Raw genomic sequence first — 14,957 nt, forward strand, 5'->3', positions numbered from 1 at the left:
CGAAGGTGCCCGTAACGCTAAGCCTAATGGAATTACATTTGCAACTCTCATGTCTCTTTTTGGTACGGCTGGTGATCTCAGGGCTGTGCGTGAATGCTTTAAGGAATATAAGTCAATCAAAAACTTCCTTCCTCACCATGATCCCGCCTTTGTATACAATGCATTCGTATACGCTCATGTGGATGCTGGCGACATTAAGGGTGCGTTAGATGTGATCGAGAATGTGATGGTAAAGGATAAGGTTGATATTTCTATCTTGCCTTACAACAAAATTGTGCGTAGAGTTTGTATCGACGGAAATATGGAGACCGCCGAATCGATCCTATCTAAGCTCGAATCCGATGTCTCTTTACCCAATCCTGATGCGAACACTTATGGTGTAATGTTGTCGGCTCATTGTCGTGCCCAAGACCTTGACAAGGCTAACAAGGTTTATCAAAATTTATTGAACCACGATTTTTCTAAGCAATATGGACATTTAGCCGATTATGCCTACGCATGTACTGGAAACAATATGCCTGATCAAGCATTCAAAGTAGCCAAGGATATGACAGCTCGTGGATTAGAATTGGATGCCAACTTGGCCCAAAAGATTGTGACGTCGTACATGGATAATGGTAGAATGGATGATGCCGTCTCCGCCCTTCAATCCGTTGTTGAACTTCATTCCAAAAACAACTTTTTGGATGCAAAATCACCTGTGGCTGATTTAGCATTTGATGTGATTCTTAAATGTAAGAATCTCAGTTCAGCGTTATCAATTCTTCGTTTGATGAACAATTATTCCATTCACCCTACACCTCTTGTATCCGATGCTTTACTGAACATGTACGAAGAGGCCAAGTCTAACACCGATCAATGGAAAAAGGTGTCAAGTGAAATCAACGATCGTACCTTCTTTACCTTGTATGATGCTGCTTTCCGCAAAGATAGTGATCCTGAACAATTTTGCAAGCTCGCTTTTGAGCTTCTCAATGATATGCGCAGTATGAATATATCTCCCTCTGCTAGTCTCTATGTCCGTGTGTTAACTCGTATGAAGAGATGTAAGAATACTGATTATGAAACTCGTTGGAAAGAAGCATTAGCTCCATACATGAATGCTATCCAAGATCAAATCAAGGCCGACAACAAAGCCGAGATGAAAGCCGAAAAGGTTGCTACTGAAGCTATTAAGGATGGCGAAACAGTTGCTTCTCGTCCCGCTCCTGCCAATATTACCACAGAGTCCGATCTGCTCTCTGGTACCGCTGTAGAGCTTTGTGTAGATGGTAAATTTGATGAAGCTCTCGAAGTTCTTACAAATAAGATTATCAAGCAAGGCAAGGTCCCCACTCCTGAAGCTGTTCGTGATATGATCCAACACTCTACCAAGATCTCTCGCTTGGATATGGCTCAAGACATCTACAAGACTGTTATTGACTCTTTCAGTGTCTTAGAAGGAAGCCGTAAGCACCGCGGTTACTCAGTTGTTTATAACGCCATGTTAGTTGCCCATGCTCGTAACGGTGATCTTGAGTCTGCGAAGGTATTTTATGACAAACTTCGTGAACGCAATTTATATCCCGATGGTGATGCTTATGGTTCCCTCTTGGCTTGTAACTCCAACTCTACCACTGATGAATCTACTGATGCCCTTGCTATTTATGAAGAAGTTAAGAAACACAATGTTCGTCCTACTGTTTATCTTTACAATGTCATCATTTCTAAATTGGCCAAATGCCGTAAGATCGAACCTGTTTTACATCTTTTTGATGAAATGAAACAAGTCGGTATTACCCCCAACTCCATTACCTATGCTTCTGTTATTTCTGCCTGTATCCGCTGTAGTTCCGAGAGTCGCGCCGCTCGTTATTTCCAAGAAATGATTTCAGCACCCAGATATCAGCCTCGAATTGGTGCTTACAACAGTATGATTCAATTCTATGTTCAAGAAAGACCTAATCGTGAGAAGGCAATCGAGTATTACAATCTTTCCAAGAAATATAACTTGAAGCCATCTCAGCATACATACAAGTTACTTATGGAAGCATATGCTAATATTCCTGCCTATGACATGTTGACTGCCCATAAGTTATTAACCGAAATGAGCAAGCGTCATGGTCTTCGCCCTACTGCTAGTCATTATGCTACTTTAATTCGCTCTTATGGTTGTCTTCACCGCGATGTACAATCTGCATTAGCTGTTTACAAGGAAATGAAGAAGTCTGGAATCAAGGCCGATGAAACTGTTTATCAAGCCATGTTGAATACCTATATTGATAACAATGATATTAAAAATGCTGAAGAGCTCTATCAAGATATGATTAAGGAAGGAGTTAAATCTTCTCCTTACATCGAAAATTTGTTTATTGCTGGTTATGGTAATCAAGGACAATTGGATAAAGCCGAAAGTGTATTCAAAAAGATGAGCGACGATAATTTAGTCAGAGAACCAAGCACTTATGAAGCAATGGCTAAAGCTTATATCGAGAATGATCAAAAGGAAAACGCCGGAAAAATTGTAGAACAAATGCGTGCCCGTGACTTCCCACCAAAGGTCGTCGATGGTGTCGTTCATATGATTAACTCTACAAATTAGATTTTATTCTATACTTCTCTTGTCATATAACCCCATCCTCCCTTCCTCATTCTTATTAATTACTATTATTATTTGTACATTCCTGTTGTAAAATTATTAAACTCTTTTATCATTTATTTTGCTCTTTTGTTTTTTATTTGTTTTTTTTTTGAGGTACTTTTAAATAAATAAGCATCCAATCTTAAACATCAATCATACTATCGCGGATGCACTAACATCATCGGTGCTGTGTGTATGAAACAGATCGATCAAGGTTTTAATATCCAAATTTGGTCAAATTGTCAATATTCAAATCTTTTTTTTCAACGATTTTCTTCAACTTAATTTACGAAGTAAATCATTTTGACATGGGATTTTTTTTTTTTTTTTTTTTTTACTTTCAACCTGAATGTGTCACTATAATTGTCATTTTTACGGAGCTAACTTACAATATAAACGTCAACGAATCTCTAATATTTGGATTATAATTTGGGTCTTGTAATATACTTTATCAGCTGTATAATTTATATCAATATAAGTAAATGAACCATCTATATCAATAGCTGTTCTATTCTCTCTCTGGGTAGCTAGTCCATTGAGAGAACTATAAATATTAAGTTTCTCTTACTTATAATTCTTTATTTGATCTGAGAAGATTCTCTTCTCGATCGGTGACATCGTAACTCAGTGGTATAGCATTATGTATCCAACTGTAACCCGTATATCATATTTAGGCCAATCATGCAATCTTTAATATAGAAGTATGTGATCATAGTAGGAGAAGTTATATAGCAGTATACAAGCGTATGCTGATAGGCAACATCAAAGGTTGTTTTAATTTCATAGTTTATTTATTTAAACGATTTGCTTAATTATTCTCAAGTGAATCGTACCCAAATACGACATTCTCAAAAGGAAGCGGTCTTCTTTTAATGGAAGTTTTCTTTCCTTTGTTCCTTCCCTGCTCCTCATTCACCTGCCGTCTTTCTGTTGCTACGGGTGGTTTTCTCTTCGGGTCTCTCCCTTTTTGCTTGACCTCACGCTTTAAATACTTCTTTTTACCAGTAATAAAGATGTTAGCCATTTCCGCACCAGCTCTTTGTCTTCCAATATAGCTCAAGTGCCGGAAAGCGGTGAGCCGATCGTCATAAAAAGCAAGAATTTAATGGAAAGAGTATCAAGAACTGAGCGAACATAAAGACTATATGTCACTGGATTTGCTGTCTTGGAACTGGTCATACTTTGTTCTGCTTCAAGAAAGCGGGCATCATTGTTTTTTCAACTCCAATATCTGATTATTCAATTTTAAAACCCTGCGCGAGCATAATATCCAGCCGTTGAATACTTTCTTATTTGATGTGGAATATTACCATGACCATCAGAAGAAGTAAAGATATTTGTCATCCCAGAATCAACACCTCATAGATGGAAGTTATTCTCGAGTTCTTCAGGGGTGAAATCCGATAGCTCAAGATCTGGAAGACCAGCCGTTGGAGGAATTGATCGAGTTATGACGAAGTCGATTCTGTAACCGTCTATGCGGACCATGTTCATGAACATAGGTCTTTCATGACTAAAAAGAGAAGTTAGTACAACTTATAACAAGACAATGCCATGTATTCACTTACTAATTAAAATCAACCCTAATAGAATCGAAATCAAATATTTGACTAAAAGCATGAGTCGTTCTTTCTGGTGTATCACAAGACTGTCTCGCCATAGTAACAACTACTCTAATGTACATAAGGAACATATAAGAATCACCGACTTAACAAACATGAACAGATAATATATATACAAGAGCAAATTAAAAGATTATCTTATATTTGATTGAAATTATTGTCTCTTAGACATCGGATATCACACTTTCGTTTCTGTCGGGTGAATCGCCTTCATCAAATAGTCCTGTCGCACTTCCAGTTTCCCTCTGGACCTTGAGTAACAGCATTTTCAGATGTGCTGTGTCTATTTTGACGTAGACTCGGTCTGCATCTCATTAAAAGCAGCTTCTTGATTATTGCCGTAATTTTATAAGTAACGTAGGATGGTATACTTTTGTAGAAATATTAATTTTTTATGGTAAGGGATTCTTCTTCACTTGTGGCATCATCCCGTTTTCTCTTTTCCATTTAAAAAATAACCATGTTAAAAAAACAAAATTCAACTCTAATATTGGTTATTCATGTGCCTGCTACAATAGGATCGTAATTCTTATTCTTAGGACACAAACGACTCCTGGCATCTTTATGACCTGGCTATCCACAACGTTTGCAACGATTCTTTATAATATAAAATTATAAGAAAAAAAAAATTGGAATAGACAATGAACTTCACAATATACCTTCTGCTTCCAGTACTGCAGCGACTATTGCTATTTCCGTTGCTGTCACTCCCCCTTCCAGACGTTTCCGTTTTTCCCTTTTCTTTGTTTCAATAATATTCAATTTAACGAGTCTTTGTCTGTGTGAAGGCATCTTAGGTAAAAAGCATGGAGGGAAAGAAAAGAGAAAATAGGGTGGAGGTGTTCAACAAAAAGATAAATAAGAAATAAAAAAGGAATTGGAATTAATTTGATGGACTCTCTTTTATATAGTTTTGTTTTCATTGATTAATCAATTAGGCAGATCCCTCCTGTTTTTTTTTTTATTTTTGTACAAAACAATTTATCATAATTTTCATTATACTTTCTTTGTCTCAAATAAAAGACAAAACTGAATTGTGACACGATTTAAGCCATTTTTATTTTGGCGAAAACGTTTCCACCCAATATAAAAAAATTATCTCTCCCGAAATACTCCACAGCAGGTGTGTAGTAAAAAGTCCGAAGCGGAGGACAGCAAAAAGCAAGCCGGAAACAAAGCGTGTTTAGCTTGTCAATATTTGGCCTGAGATGATAAATTTTAGCCATCTGACGAAAAAAAGGAAAGCTCTAATCACAAAACATAATCTCTATAAGTATAAATTGTGCTATTAAATGTTTCCACGGGCATGCACCGGCATTTGTGGTACAAGCTTAAAAAAGCATATGTTTTTTTACGATGGTTTTAAATCATATCTACTTTCCACATGTTACTATCTTTCAATCGAAACCATAGTTGTTTATAAAGAAGCCCATTCTCTATAAATGGCTAGTTTTCCTAATAAGGTTTATGAAAATTGGAGATTTTTTTTTTAAGTAATAATCTCCTGAGGTTAATAACCGAGGAGCACTTTTTAAATGGTAGCCAAAATAATATCTTTTGGTTTCAGGGAACTGTAGAATCAATCTAGAGATTGATAGTGATTTTAATAAAAAATAAATAAAATGTTTTTTTCATACATAATTTGTTAAAAGAGAGAAAAATGTGATTTAAAAAGAAGTGTGTGCGTGTATGTATAATAAAAGAGCGAAAGAACGAAAGAAAATTTTGCATGCATTTGAGTTGTATATAAGTAAAATAGTAATAGTGATATGTATGTAGTAATGGTATTTGAAGGCTGGTTATATTTGTTGATGCTCGGAACTACTAAAAGAAGATTTCAGGATCGGGTAGCGGACGGATCACTGTTTAAATGTAAATGTTGTAAGACTTCACTATCCTCATAAACAACTTTGTGGTCGTGAAAGTTGTCTTGATAGAATGTTATCACTGCAGATTGACTGTTAAAAATTGAAGCGCAGGGTCAGATGATATAATTAGCTCAACATCAATGAATATAAGCTTACCTGTCATTGACAATTTCTTTCGTTGATGGACACGCTATAATAAAAAATGGAAGTGAAATTCTACTGCTACTATCATTCTCTTCTTTTTGTTGATTTCTCCAAACAAGATTACGGATTTGTAGATGCTAGATTATCTCTTTTAAGTATGATGCAAACACTCTTCGCAGTATGCTTTTACTTACTTACTTTTGAAAGTTTACTATTTACACCTTCTCGTAATGAGACTAGAGAGCCTGTCAGCTCCCTTTGACGTAACTAATTAAAACAATGTTAGTAAAGTATATCCATATTTATAAATACATTTTTAAAATTACTTCTTCTTCTTCAATTTGCTTCAACAATAACTGTCTGGACGTTTGATTTTCTTGTTCAGTTGCCATTACGTTCTCGTCGCTATTACTTTGTTTATAACATTCAGGTATTCCAAGCCATTTTATGACCTTTTTGTCTTTTGCAATAATGTTCATCGCCATCAATACATTGAGGGCATCATACACACGTCTTCGGATATTTTTCTGATCATAAGTATGTTTCTGTATTATATAATTAGTATTTGTTATTTTTTTCACATGTGTATTATGTTTCTTACCTCATTTTTAACTGTATTTTGTATATCAAAAGCTAATTCATCAGCCACCTACAAAAAAAATATGAGTGAGTCATTGTATTTTTTTTTTTTTTTTTTTTTTTTTTTTTACAATTATCTGGTTCTAACTGTACTTACCTCATTGTATGTTGTAATACCTTTCTCAGCAACCTTATCACAGACTTGTTTACTAAAATGCCGCAAGCCTTTTGTTGCACGTGGAGAATCAATAGTAATAGAAGTAACAACGGAAGAAGATGATTGACAGGCCTGTTGTTGTACACAATCTACGTTATTACTTATAGTTTCAAAACTCTGACGTTGCTTTTTAATGACGGGATGTTGCTGATTATATATAATGTCAATGTGATCTTGCCTAGGTCTTCCTCTTTTTAAAGATTGTTGAAGTTGAATAGTTGGATGGTAACTATCAATAAAATGAGATTGATAGTTGCATCTACTCTCCTCTTCATCCAACTGTCTTAATTCAGGATCTGAATTAAGCAAAGATGCGATAGACCCTTTTCTACGAACATTTAACATTTTCTGCTGTTGAACTAAATCATCTTCAATATCATCTTCATCAACAGGATTTGGAGAAGAAGCGATAGAGGAGATAGGAGAAGCAGAAGAATTACAGTAGTAACTGTCAAATGGCGGAGAAGGACTGGCTGTTGGTGTGGTCATGATAAAGTTCTGAATGGGTGGCAATTGATATTTGCTGTTGTTGTTATTATCGGCGACAGGATTAAACAAGAATGGTCTCAACTCTGCAACATCACGACGTCGATTAATATTACTCGTGTAACGCGTGTCGGAAAGCAAACCGTTGCGGTCACCACTACTACCAATACAAGTTATGTATGGCGGAAGGGCTCGGTCCACGGTACAAGTTGGCATCTTTTTATCATTGCTATGATAGTGATGGGATATAGGTGGTGATGGTAGCGATGATGTTGTATGACCATTGTTTGTACTGACTGAACTAAATGCTGATAATGATGAAGTCATATTTTATAGGACTGAAAAAAATAAAAAGGTGAATCAGCTGTTTTTTATATAAATCAGTATCTTTAACTTACACTGGTTTGTTAAAAGGATCGTGGTTAAAAAAAGGATAGTTTAAAAGGAAGGTAAGGGACTCGTTAAAGAGCGGAAAAAAGGTTAATGGAAACTGGTTGTAGACAAAAAAAAAATGAAGAGGAAAAAAGAGTTAAGTATAAAAAAGAAAATGGTGAAAGAAAAAAAAACAGGAAATATATATAAAATATTAAGGTTGTATGCAATCAATAAATAATAAACAATAAATAAGAGACTTGTTATAAGTAAAGACGGTCCCCTTTCTTTCTAAAATAGAAGTGTTTCCCTTCTGTCGTCTAGCGATTTTATTTTATTTGGAAACAAGGATAGATTCATAAACAAAAAAGTGAAATAAAAGCTTATTGACAAACTTTTTTTTTTTTCGCGCCCTCAAATTAAAAAAGGGGCAAATGTTTTCTGACATCCGTTTTTGAGCATTTATAGTGGATATTAACCCGATTGGTGTTGTACGTCTGTTACTAGCTGGATCATTTATTTCACGCAAAGGCCCTCTATGTTTACCTTTGAGAGATAAAAAAGAAGTGTCCTATAACTTCCGAAAGTAAGAAAAAAAAAAAGGGATAAACAAAATACAAACAATCTAACACGGGGTCTTAACAATATAGTTTTAAATGCCCTTATTGGTTATTAAAACACACATGTATGTTAGTACAATATAATACATAACGGTAGCTTATGATAGCATGTACATGACTTTTTTTTTTCAGTGAGTGATATGAAATTTGTCGGAGTTAAGTCAGTGCACTCTATTTTTTTAATCACAAGCTGCATGCAGTTGTTTGATACTTCGTACTTTAGCCGGCGGTCGAAAAGAAGCTTTAGAAGTAATCCCATGTAACATAAAAAAAGCCGAGGCGTGATAGACATGTACACAGACCTTTTTTTAATTTATAAAGCTCATGATAACACTATGTTACCCCCTTTTTTTGACATCATGTATATATATTTAAATGATATATATATTGTAGTTTTATTTATAAATAATACGAAAAAGAGAGAGAGAAAAAGAGGGAGGGAGGGAGGGAGAAACAAAAATGCATACATGACGAGAGGTGTGATTATTTTAAAGATAAAGTAGGGATTTCCTGTTGTAATTGCGACGAAACTTTTTTATGTTGATCATCATTTGAAGGCCAAAGTTGAGGATTGATTGGTAAGATAGGGCTACGCATTTCGTTTACAATTTCACCGCTTGCTCCTAATAATGCACCGTTTCCGTTACTTAAATCATGCTTTGATACCTTCTTTTTAAGTGGCTTTGGGCGATGGGTATCGACAGCTTCAATATCAACTTTAAATCTCTTTTCATCACATCCATATGCTTTTGGTGTCAACTCAATCACAGTATGTAAAGGAATCTTGATATAGGGTAAATCTTCTTGATTGTAGTTCATAAAGTAAGCATAAATACATCTTAAAATGGCTTGATGACCGATGATAAGAATATTTCCCTGACGCTCAAGATCCATGATTACCGGTTCAAGTCTAAGAACTACATCTCTATAGGACTACCCAATGAAATTAATTTCCATTTACAAAAGCTACATTTTTTTTTATCTTACCTCACCACCTCTATAACGATAGTTAAATTTGTCCTCGTCACGGTTAGCATAATCTTCAGGGTATTTTTCCTGTTTACAAACATATCAGTATGATGAGCCCTTTTTTTTTTTTTTTTTTATTTTTTTATACCTCGATTTCTTCATATGTCATACCATCACACATACCAGCGTCCAATTCATCCAAAGCCTTTCTGTTCATTTTTGGATAGTTTAACAGGCCACTTGTCTGTATAGTTCTTTTCATAGTTGAAGTCCAAACAAATAATTCCTTGTCACCCAAATTTTGCTTGATTAAATCAGGTAATTTATTGGCATAGAGTAAACCCCTTGGCGATAAAGCAGAATCACCGCCAATTTTACCCTGGACATTAAACATTGATTCACCATGTCTACTCATATATATTTTTCTGGGTGCAATATGTAAATTCATCAGATAATACACAATACGAGACTCCAGATAACCACGGATCATATTAATAATGACTTGACTTCCGACATTGATCAGCTTGATGTAGGTGTAGTCCTGTTCTGTTACAGTTTCATATTGGTCTTTGTAATGATTGATTCTTGCCTTGAAATCATTTACAGCTTCCTCTGGATCAATGTTTGCATAATCAGGTGAAGTTAATTTAACTTCCTTGATGTTATCCAAAATAATAGATTCGTCTTGACAAATGGATTCGATAAAAAACACCTGGATATTCTCTTTCGTTAACTTTTCGTGTAACCATTGTCTTCTTTGTTTTGTGCTGTTTGTTGCATCATATAGAGCAACAATGCCTTGATCTTCATTGAACCAACGAATCATATCTTCTAGAGCTGCACTCGCCGCCTCCTTTCTTTGTTGAATACCAACAGGGTTACTTGGATCAAAAAATGTATGTTCTTGCTTTGCGCCATATAGTTTACGGCGGTAATTACCAACATTGAATACCTTGGTATTTATGCCTAACCATGTAAGATATCTACATACTAAATGCACGACATTTTTAATATATTACTGAAATTTTTCTGTTTTGATTATACCTTTTTGTGATATATAAGTTTTTCCTCTTGCAGGCAATCCAACCATCTATTTATAATTAATTTAAATATAAGCGTGAGGGCTAGACATTTATACTTACAACACAGGCTATACGGAGATCTAACAAGTAAAATAAAAATACATTAGAATGACCAACTCAACAAGTTAACTGCTTTTTCTTTTTCTTTTTTCTCTCTTACTGGCAGTAGTCATTATTATTTAAAATGTTTGTGATATTTAAAATTAGGTGAAAAAGAGAAACAGTATTTAGAAGCAGAAGAAAGATAGAAGCTTATGAGCTGACTATTAATAAAACGTAAATAAATACTCGCTTCGACAGTCATTCATCACCCAATCAAAGTGACTATTGAGAAAAAGAGTGTTACACGTCGATTTAGTAGTGGCATATCCAAGCATAAATTATGACCAGTTAAAAAGACTAGACTGTTTTTTAAAAAAATCCCTTTAGTTCCATTGCATTGACCCATGTTTAATTAATATATAACAGCTCACATTATGTATTTTGTTCGTATCAAACAGATATAATTTCATGAATCCCTATAGCCACGATGGTGCGGGGTAATGTTACACAGAAGTTTGTCTTGACTTTGATTTTTCGGAAATACTCGTGAAAGTAATATAAATTCATCATACCACATAAGAAGTGTACATGTGATATACGGAGAGGCTGAAAAAAAGTTGTGTCCAGGCCTATCTTTTATATATGTATGTCGTGGGAAATTACCAGCCTAGGCTCTCCTACCCTACCTCCCAGTAATTCCTTTTTTTTTACCAATTCGTTCTCCGGGCCGGTTTGACATTTGTAATAGGCATTTACACTTACGCAGTCATTTACAGTGCAGACAGCCAGATTTAATGTGTGTGGATTCTGAAAGGATGAATATACTCTTTCTTCCTTTGTCACCAGGTGCAAACATTTGCCGGATATCGCAATGTGCTGATTTAAGATTGTCGTACAAGAATACCCGATTAGAGTTCCCAGTAGCTCTGGACATTTAATGAAACAGCATAAATCCAATTGAGTATTTATGTTGGTCCACTATAAAAAAATATCAAGTGATGACTAATTTAAACCGTAAATCAAGCAGAACTTGAATTCTTCTGGTATAACGTATACAGAATACTACTTCACACGGGGAGATTCGTTAACCTTGTTTATTCTTACCGAGGTAAGCAACTTTCTATTTTATCGTTTCTTTTTCCTACTGATATTATAAACTTTACTGCTAGGTCCTTATTAAATACTCTCCCTGATTAACAATTAGGGGTAAACTTTGCAAGGTTGAACTGTGAGTTTAAAATACATGCTATAATGAAACTGAATTACCTGAATTCAAAATCAGTTGAATACGCTATCAGTGATAATTATCGGTGTATTCCATATAATTGCTTAGGGAACAAGCATACAAACTATTCAAAATAGACTGTCTGCAAGTTACATTATTTCTTGGTCGGTGGTTTTAATCTTAGAACAATACTGTCCTGTCTTGGCTGAAATTGGTTTCAAATATTTCAACAATCATCAAATATTAGGCTGGATCGATATAACCATTAACCGTGTAAAAAAAGGGATCGAAACTTGTGTAAGGAGGCGCATTTCCTGATGTGTAATATAGATTTATGAACCCTGACATTTATAAACGGGAAAAACCTATCGGGATGACGCAGAACACAGGTCGGAATATGAACGAATGACGAAACTCGCTTTCAAAACCGATGGTTTTTGGGATCATATTATCGCGCTGCCATTCAACAAAAAAAAAATTAGTGCTTTGGTGCAGAAAGCTTCTAAATTATCGCTTACATGTTAGTGAAGTATTCAACGTTTAAGATCTGAAAAGTTATCATTTCAACTTCGTACTTTGCGTATGATTGGAGTAGACAAAAAAAAAACTATATGTTCCCAATATCGGCAGCGTTAGATCAATGCTGGTATTGGCCAATACTTAAATTTAAACGATAACATGAAAGTTTTTAATCCCGTATAAGTCCACAACATATACTATAGCAAAAAAAGGCCATATAAATGATAAATATGGATTAGCTGCTAAAAACCAATAAGGGCTATATACTTAGTTACGGGACAGTTCAATGAATATATAAACGAATGATTTGCTTTATTTACAAAATATATTAACGGTTTAGCAAGCTTGGAATAGCAATCACAGATAAAACAACGGCAAATATACCTAGTGAAGTGAATACAAAAAAGGCGAAAAATATCAATCTTCCATCGTAGATAGTGTTACCCCACGATCGTACGTAATATTTAAAGCGTTTACGTAGTGGTAATTTGGAAATGTCAGACCATGTATCACTTTGGTCGTCAACATATTGACGTTCTTGTTGCTGGCGGTATATCAGTTCATCGTGCTCAGATATATATGGTTGGTTTTTGTAATGAAGCCTTGCAGACTGTAAGTAAGTTGGTGGAGGTAGAGTCTGTATAATACAGTCATAATTGGGTGGCAATGAATTGATGTAATATTCTTCTGTTTGGGTTTTTTTGTCTTCCATCGTTCGCATGAAACTTTTAGTGGTGAAAGAAAGGCTTTAAAAAATAATGATATGCCTATTTGAATAATTGATCGAAGGGAAAAAACAAATTTGTTTGGATTAAAAACTAATATCAAATAAACATCTTTTATTTCCCTCCACACAAAGTCTGTAGTTTATTGTCTTCGCATCAGTCGGTATTGTAAACGGGTTAGAGTCATGAGTAGCTTTTTTGTATGGATTACACGGAGCTTGTAAAGAAAGTTTGACAAGTTGACACTTTCGTGACTATTATTTTTGCGAGGTAAGCCACCTTTTGTAATTTTCATTTCTTTAAAAAAAAATACCTAATTTTTTCATTTTTACACTTAATACAACAATGGGAAAGAGAAAGAGCACCGAGGAACATAGCACTCCCCGCCATGTTAAAGTCAATACAGTTGAGAAGGAGTCTGATGTCGAAACACCTTATTTAGGTAAGACTTTTTTTCACTCCATTATTATTTCTTTAATCCAACACAAACCTTGTTAGCTACTTTCCCTGGTACCAAACCCACTTCAGAAATGATTTTTACAGCATACAAAAGTGGTGAAGCCAACCCTTCAGCTAGAAAGGCAGAACAACGTACTATCTCGGGCGAAACTGACAAAGTTATTTTCAACGCTTCCAACTTTGGTCCTAATGCTGTTCGTAACAACCAGTGCAAGTAAGTTAAAACAATGAACCCTTTATGCCAACGAAATAGTAACCGGGCAACAGATATATTGTCGGTGTTTATTCCAAGAAGAACAATACTTTGGACATTACCAATGCACCCATTATGAAAATGGCACGTTCAGTAAAGGCTTTGGACGCAGACTACGTTGGTAGCAGTACAGCCGCCCGAGGCAATATCGCTCGTACTGCACTTGGTTTAGCTTTCGGTACAGCTAAGGCCAAACAACAATTAAAGAGTGACGAACGTAATTTGGTTCAAGGTTCCGATTTAATGGAAGAAATGGACACTTTACATAGCGAAATCAGTAGGGCAACAGTCAACATACCAAAGAAGGAAGAAATGAAGGAATCGATGGAATCAGATTTACCTGTTCCTAAACACAACATTGAAGCTGAATCCCCTGATGATGTTTATGATATTGCATCTATTGTTACAGATGACGAGCTCAATTCCTTGCCATGCAAGGAGCTTTTGAAGGAGACCTCTTTGGAAGGTGTCAAGAGTCACTTGGCTTATCATGACTCCAAATTTGTTAATGATCGACTCATGGCTATCATTGGTTCATCCGGAAAGAAAGACCGTAACAGAGTTCGTAAACTTATGTATATCAACTTACTAATGGGATATTATCTTCGTGTACGTCCCGGAGATTTAAGAAACCGTAGAAAGGTTGAAGCAGCATTAAAGACACCTTCAAGTTTGATCCTCGACGGACTTTCAGAAAGATATACAGAATCTGACCAGTAAGTAATTATACTGATACTCCAGGTATACATGTTACTAACTATCCAATAGTCGTACACCTATTATGGCTGATAAGATTCTTTTGTACATGTTCACTCTTATTCTCTCAATTTCAGGTTATAGTGTACTCATTGATGATCTCGGCAAGGATCTTTTAATTAAACCTGTAAAGCTTGCAGCATTATTTAAAAGCTTAGGTTGTAAGGTTGATAAGGCAAGTGCAGAAGAATGTCGCGAAGTTGGTAATAAACAGGCAAAGAAGGCTACTTTGGTGATTCCCTTAAAGTTCCCTGAAGTCAGAACTGGTATTAGTCGTCGTTAGACAAATTTAAAAAATCATTAAAAAAATCATGAATATTATTGCATAATTGTGTATGGTCGTACGATAGGACTTTTGCAGGATGGATACTTGATTTAATACTTGTCATTTTCATTCTT

The 14,957-nt window shown here is 35.3% G+C and overlaps 4 protein-coding genes across 4 annotated transcripts; 2 read left to right on the plus strand and 2 right to left on the minus strand.

Annotated features, from left to right (window-relative positions):
• On the plus strand, nt 1–2,732 carry EV154DRAFT_104506 (uncharacterized protein). The gene has a single exon (XM_051593873.1). The coding sequence runs from the start codon at nt 50–52 to the stop codon at nt 2,579–2,581; it is 2,532 nt and encodes an 843-aa protein (XP_051451382.1). The 5' UTR covers nt 1–49; the 3' UTR covers nt 2,582–2,732.
• A 3,065-nt stretch (nt 2,733–5,797) lies between these two features.
• Nucleotides 5,798–8,323, minus strand: EV154DRAFT_452830 (E2F/DP family winged-helix DNA-binding domain-containing protein). Its single transcript, XM_051597275.1, has 7 exons — nt 7,935–8,323; nt 6,991–7,874; nt 6,856–6,903; nt 6,581–6,799; nt 6,453–6,521; nt 6,267–6,391; nt 5,798–6,200 (listed from the first exon to the last, which is right to left on the minus strand). Exons 2-7 carry the CDS (start codon nt 7,861–7,863, stop codon nt 6,080–6,082), a joined length of 1,455 nt encoding a protein of 484 aa, XP_051451383.1. The 5' UTR covers nt 7,864–7,874; nt 7,935–8,323; the 3' UTR covers nt 5,798–6,079.
• A 688-nt stretch (nt 8,324–9,011) lies between these two features.
• Nucleotides 9,012–10,587, minus strand: EV154DRAFT_431305 (6-phosphofructo-2-kinase-domain-containing protein; the record flags this gene model as incomplete). The annotated part of the gene is made up of 4 exons (XM_051596600.1): nt 9,012–9,461; nt 9,516–9,584; nt 9,646–10,487; nt 10,542–10,587. The coding sequence occupies 4 exons, from the start codon at nt 10,585–10,587 to the stop codon at nt 9,012–9,014; spliced, it is 1,407 nt and encodes a 468-aa protein (XP_051451384.1).
• A 2,835-nt stretch (nt 10,588–13,422) lies between these two features.
• On the plus strand, nt 13,423–14,885 carry EV154DRAFT_546180 (RNA polymerase I associated factor, A49-like protein). The gene is made up of 4 exons (XM_051604688.1): nt 13,423–13,532; nt 13,589–13,763; nt 13,817–14,518; nt 14,571–14,885. Exons 1-4 carry the CDS (start codon nt 13,436–13,438, stop codon nt 14,839–14,841), a joined length of 1,245 nt encoding a protein of 414 aa, XP_051451385.1. The 5' UTR covers nt 13,423–13,435; the 3' UTR covers nt 14,842–14,885.
• Nucleotides 14,886–14,957: the final 72 nt, after the last annotated feature.

The sequence above is a fragment of the Mucor mucedo genome (assembly GCF_025094135.1).
Source record: "Mucor mucedo strain NRRL 3635 chromosome Unknown EV154scaffold_188, whole genome shotgun sequence".
Classification (NCBI taxonomy): Eukaryota; Fungi; Mucoromycota; class Mucoromycetes; order Mucorales; family Mucoraceae; genus Mucor; species Mucor mucedo.

Excerpts from the sequence above, each read along its gene's own strand:
- EV154DRAFT_104506 (XM_051593873.1), top strand. The coding sequence starts at position 50 with ATGTCTCTTTTTGGTACGGCTGGTGATCTCAGGGCTGTGCGTGAATGC.
- EV154DRAFT_452830 (XM_051597275.1), bottom strand. The coding sequence starts at position 7,863 with ATGACTTCATCATTATCAGCATTTAGTTCAGTCAGTACAAACAATGGT. Across the intron at positions 6,800-6,855 it reads AAAATACAGTTAAAAATGAG|AAACATACTTATGATCAGAA; the intron begins GTAAGAAACATA and ends TATATAATACAG. Across the intron at positions 6,522-6,580 it reads AGCAAATTGAAGAAGAAGAA|TTACGTCAAAGGGAGCTGAC; the intron begins GTAATTTTAAAA and ends TGTTTTAATTAG.
- EV154DRAFT_546180 (XM_051604688.1), top strand. The coding sequence starts at position 13,436 with ATGGGAAAGAGAAAGAGCACCGAGGAACATAGCACTCCCCGCCATGTT. Across the intron at positions 13,533-13,588 it reads TGTCGAAACACCTTATTTAG|CTACTTTCCCTGGTACCAAA; the intron begins GTAAGACTTTTT and ends AAACCTTGTTAG. Across the intron at positions 14,519-14,570 it reads AGATATACAGAATCTGACCA|TCGTACACCTATTATGGCTG; the intron begins GTAAGTAATTAT and ends ACTATCCAATAG.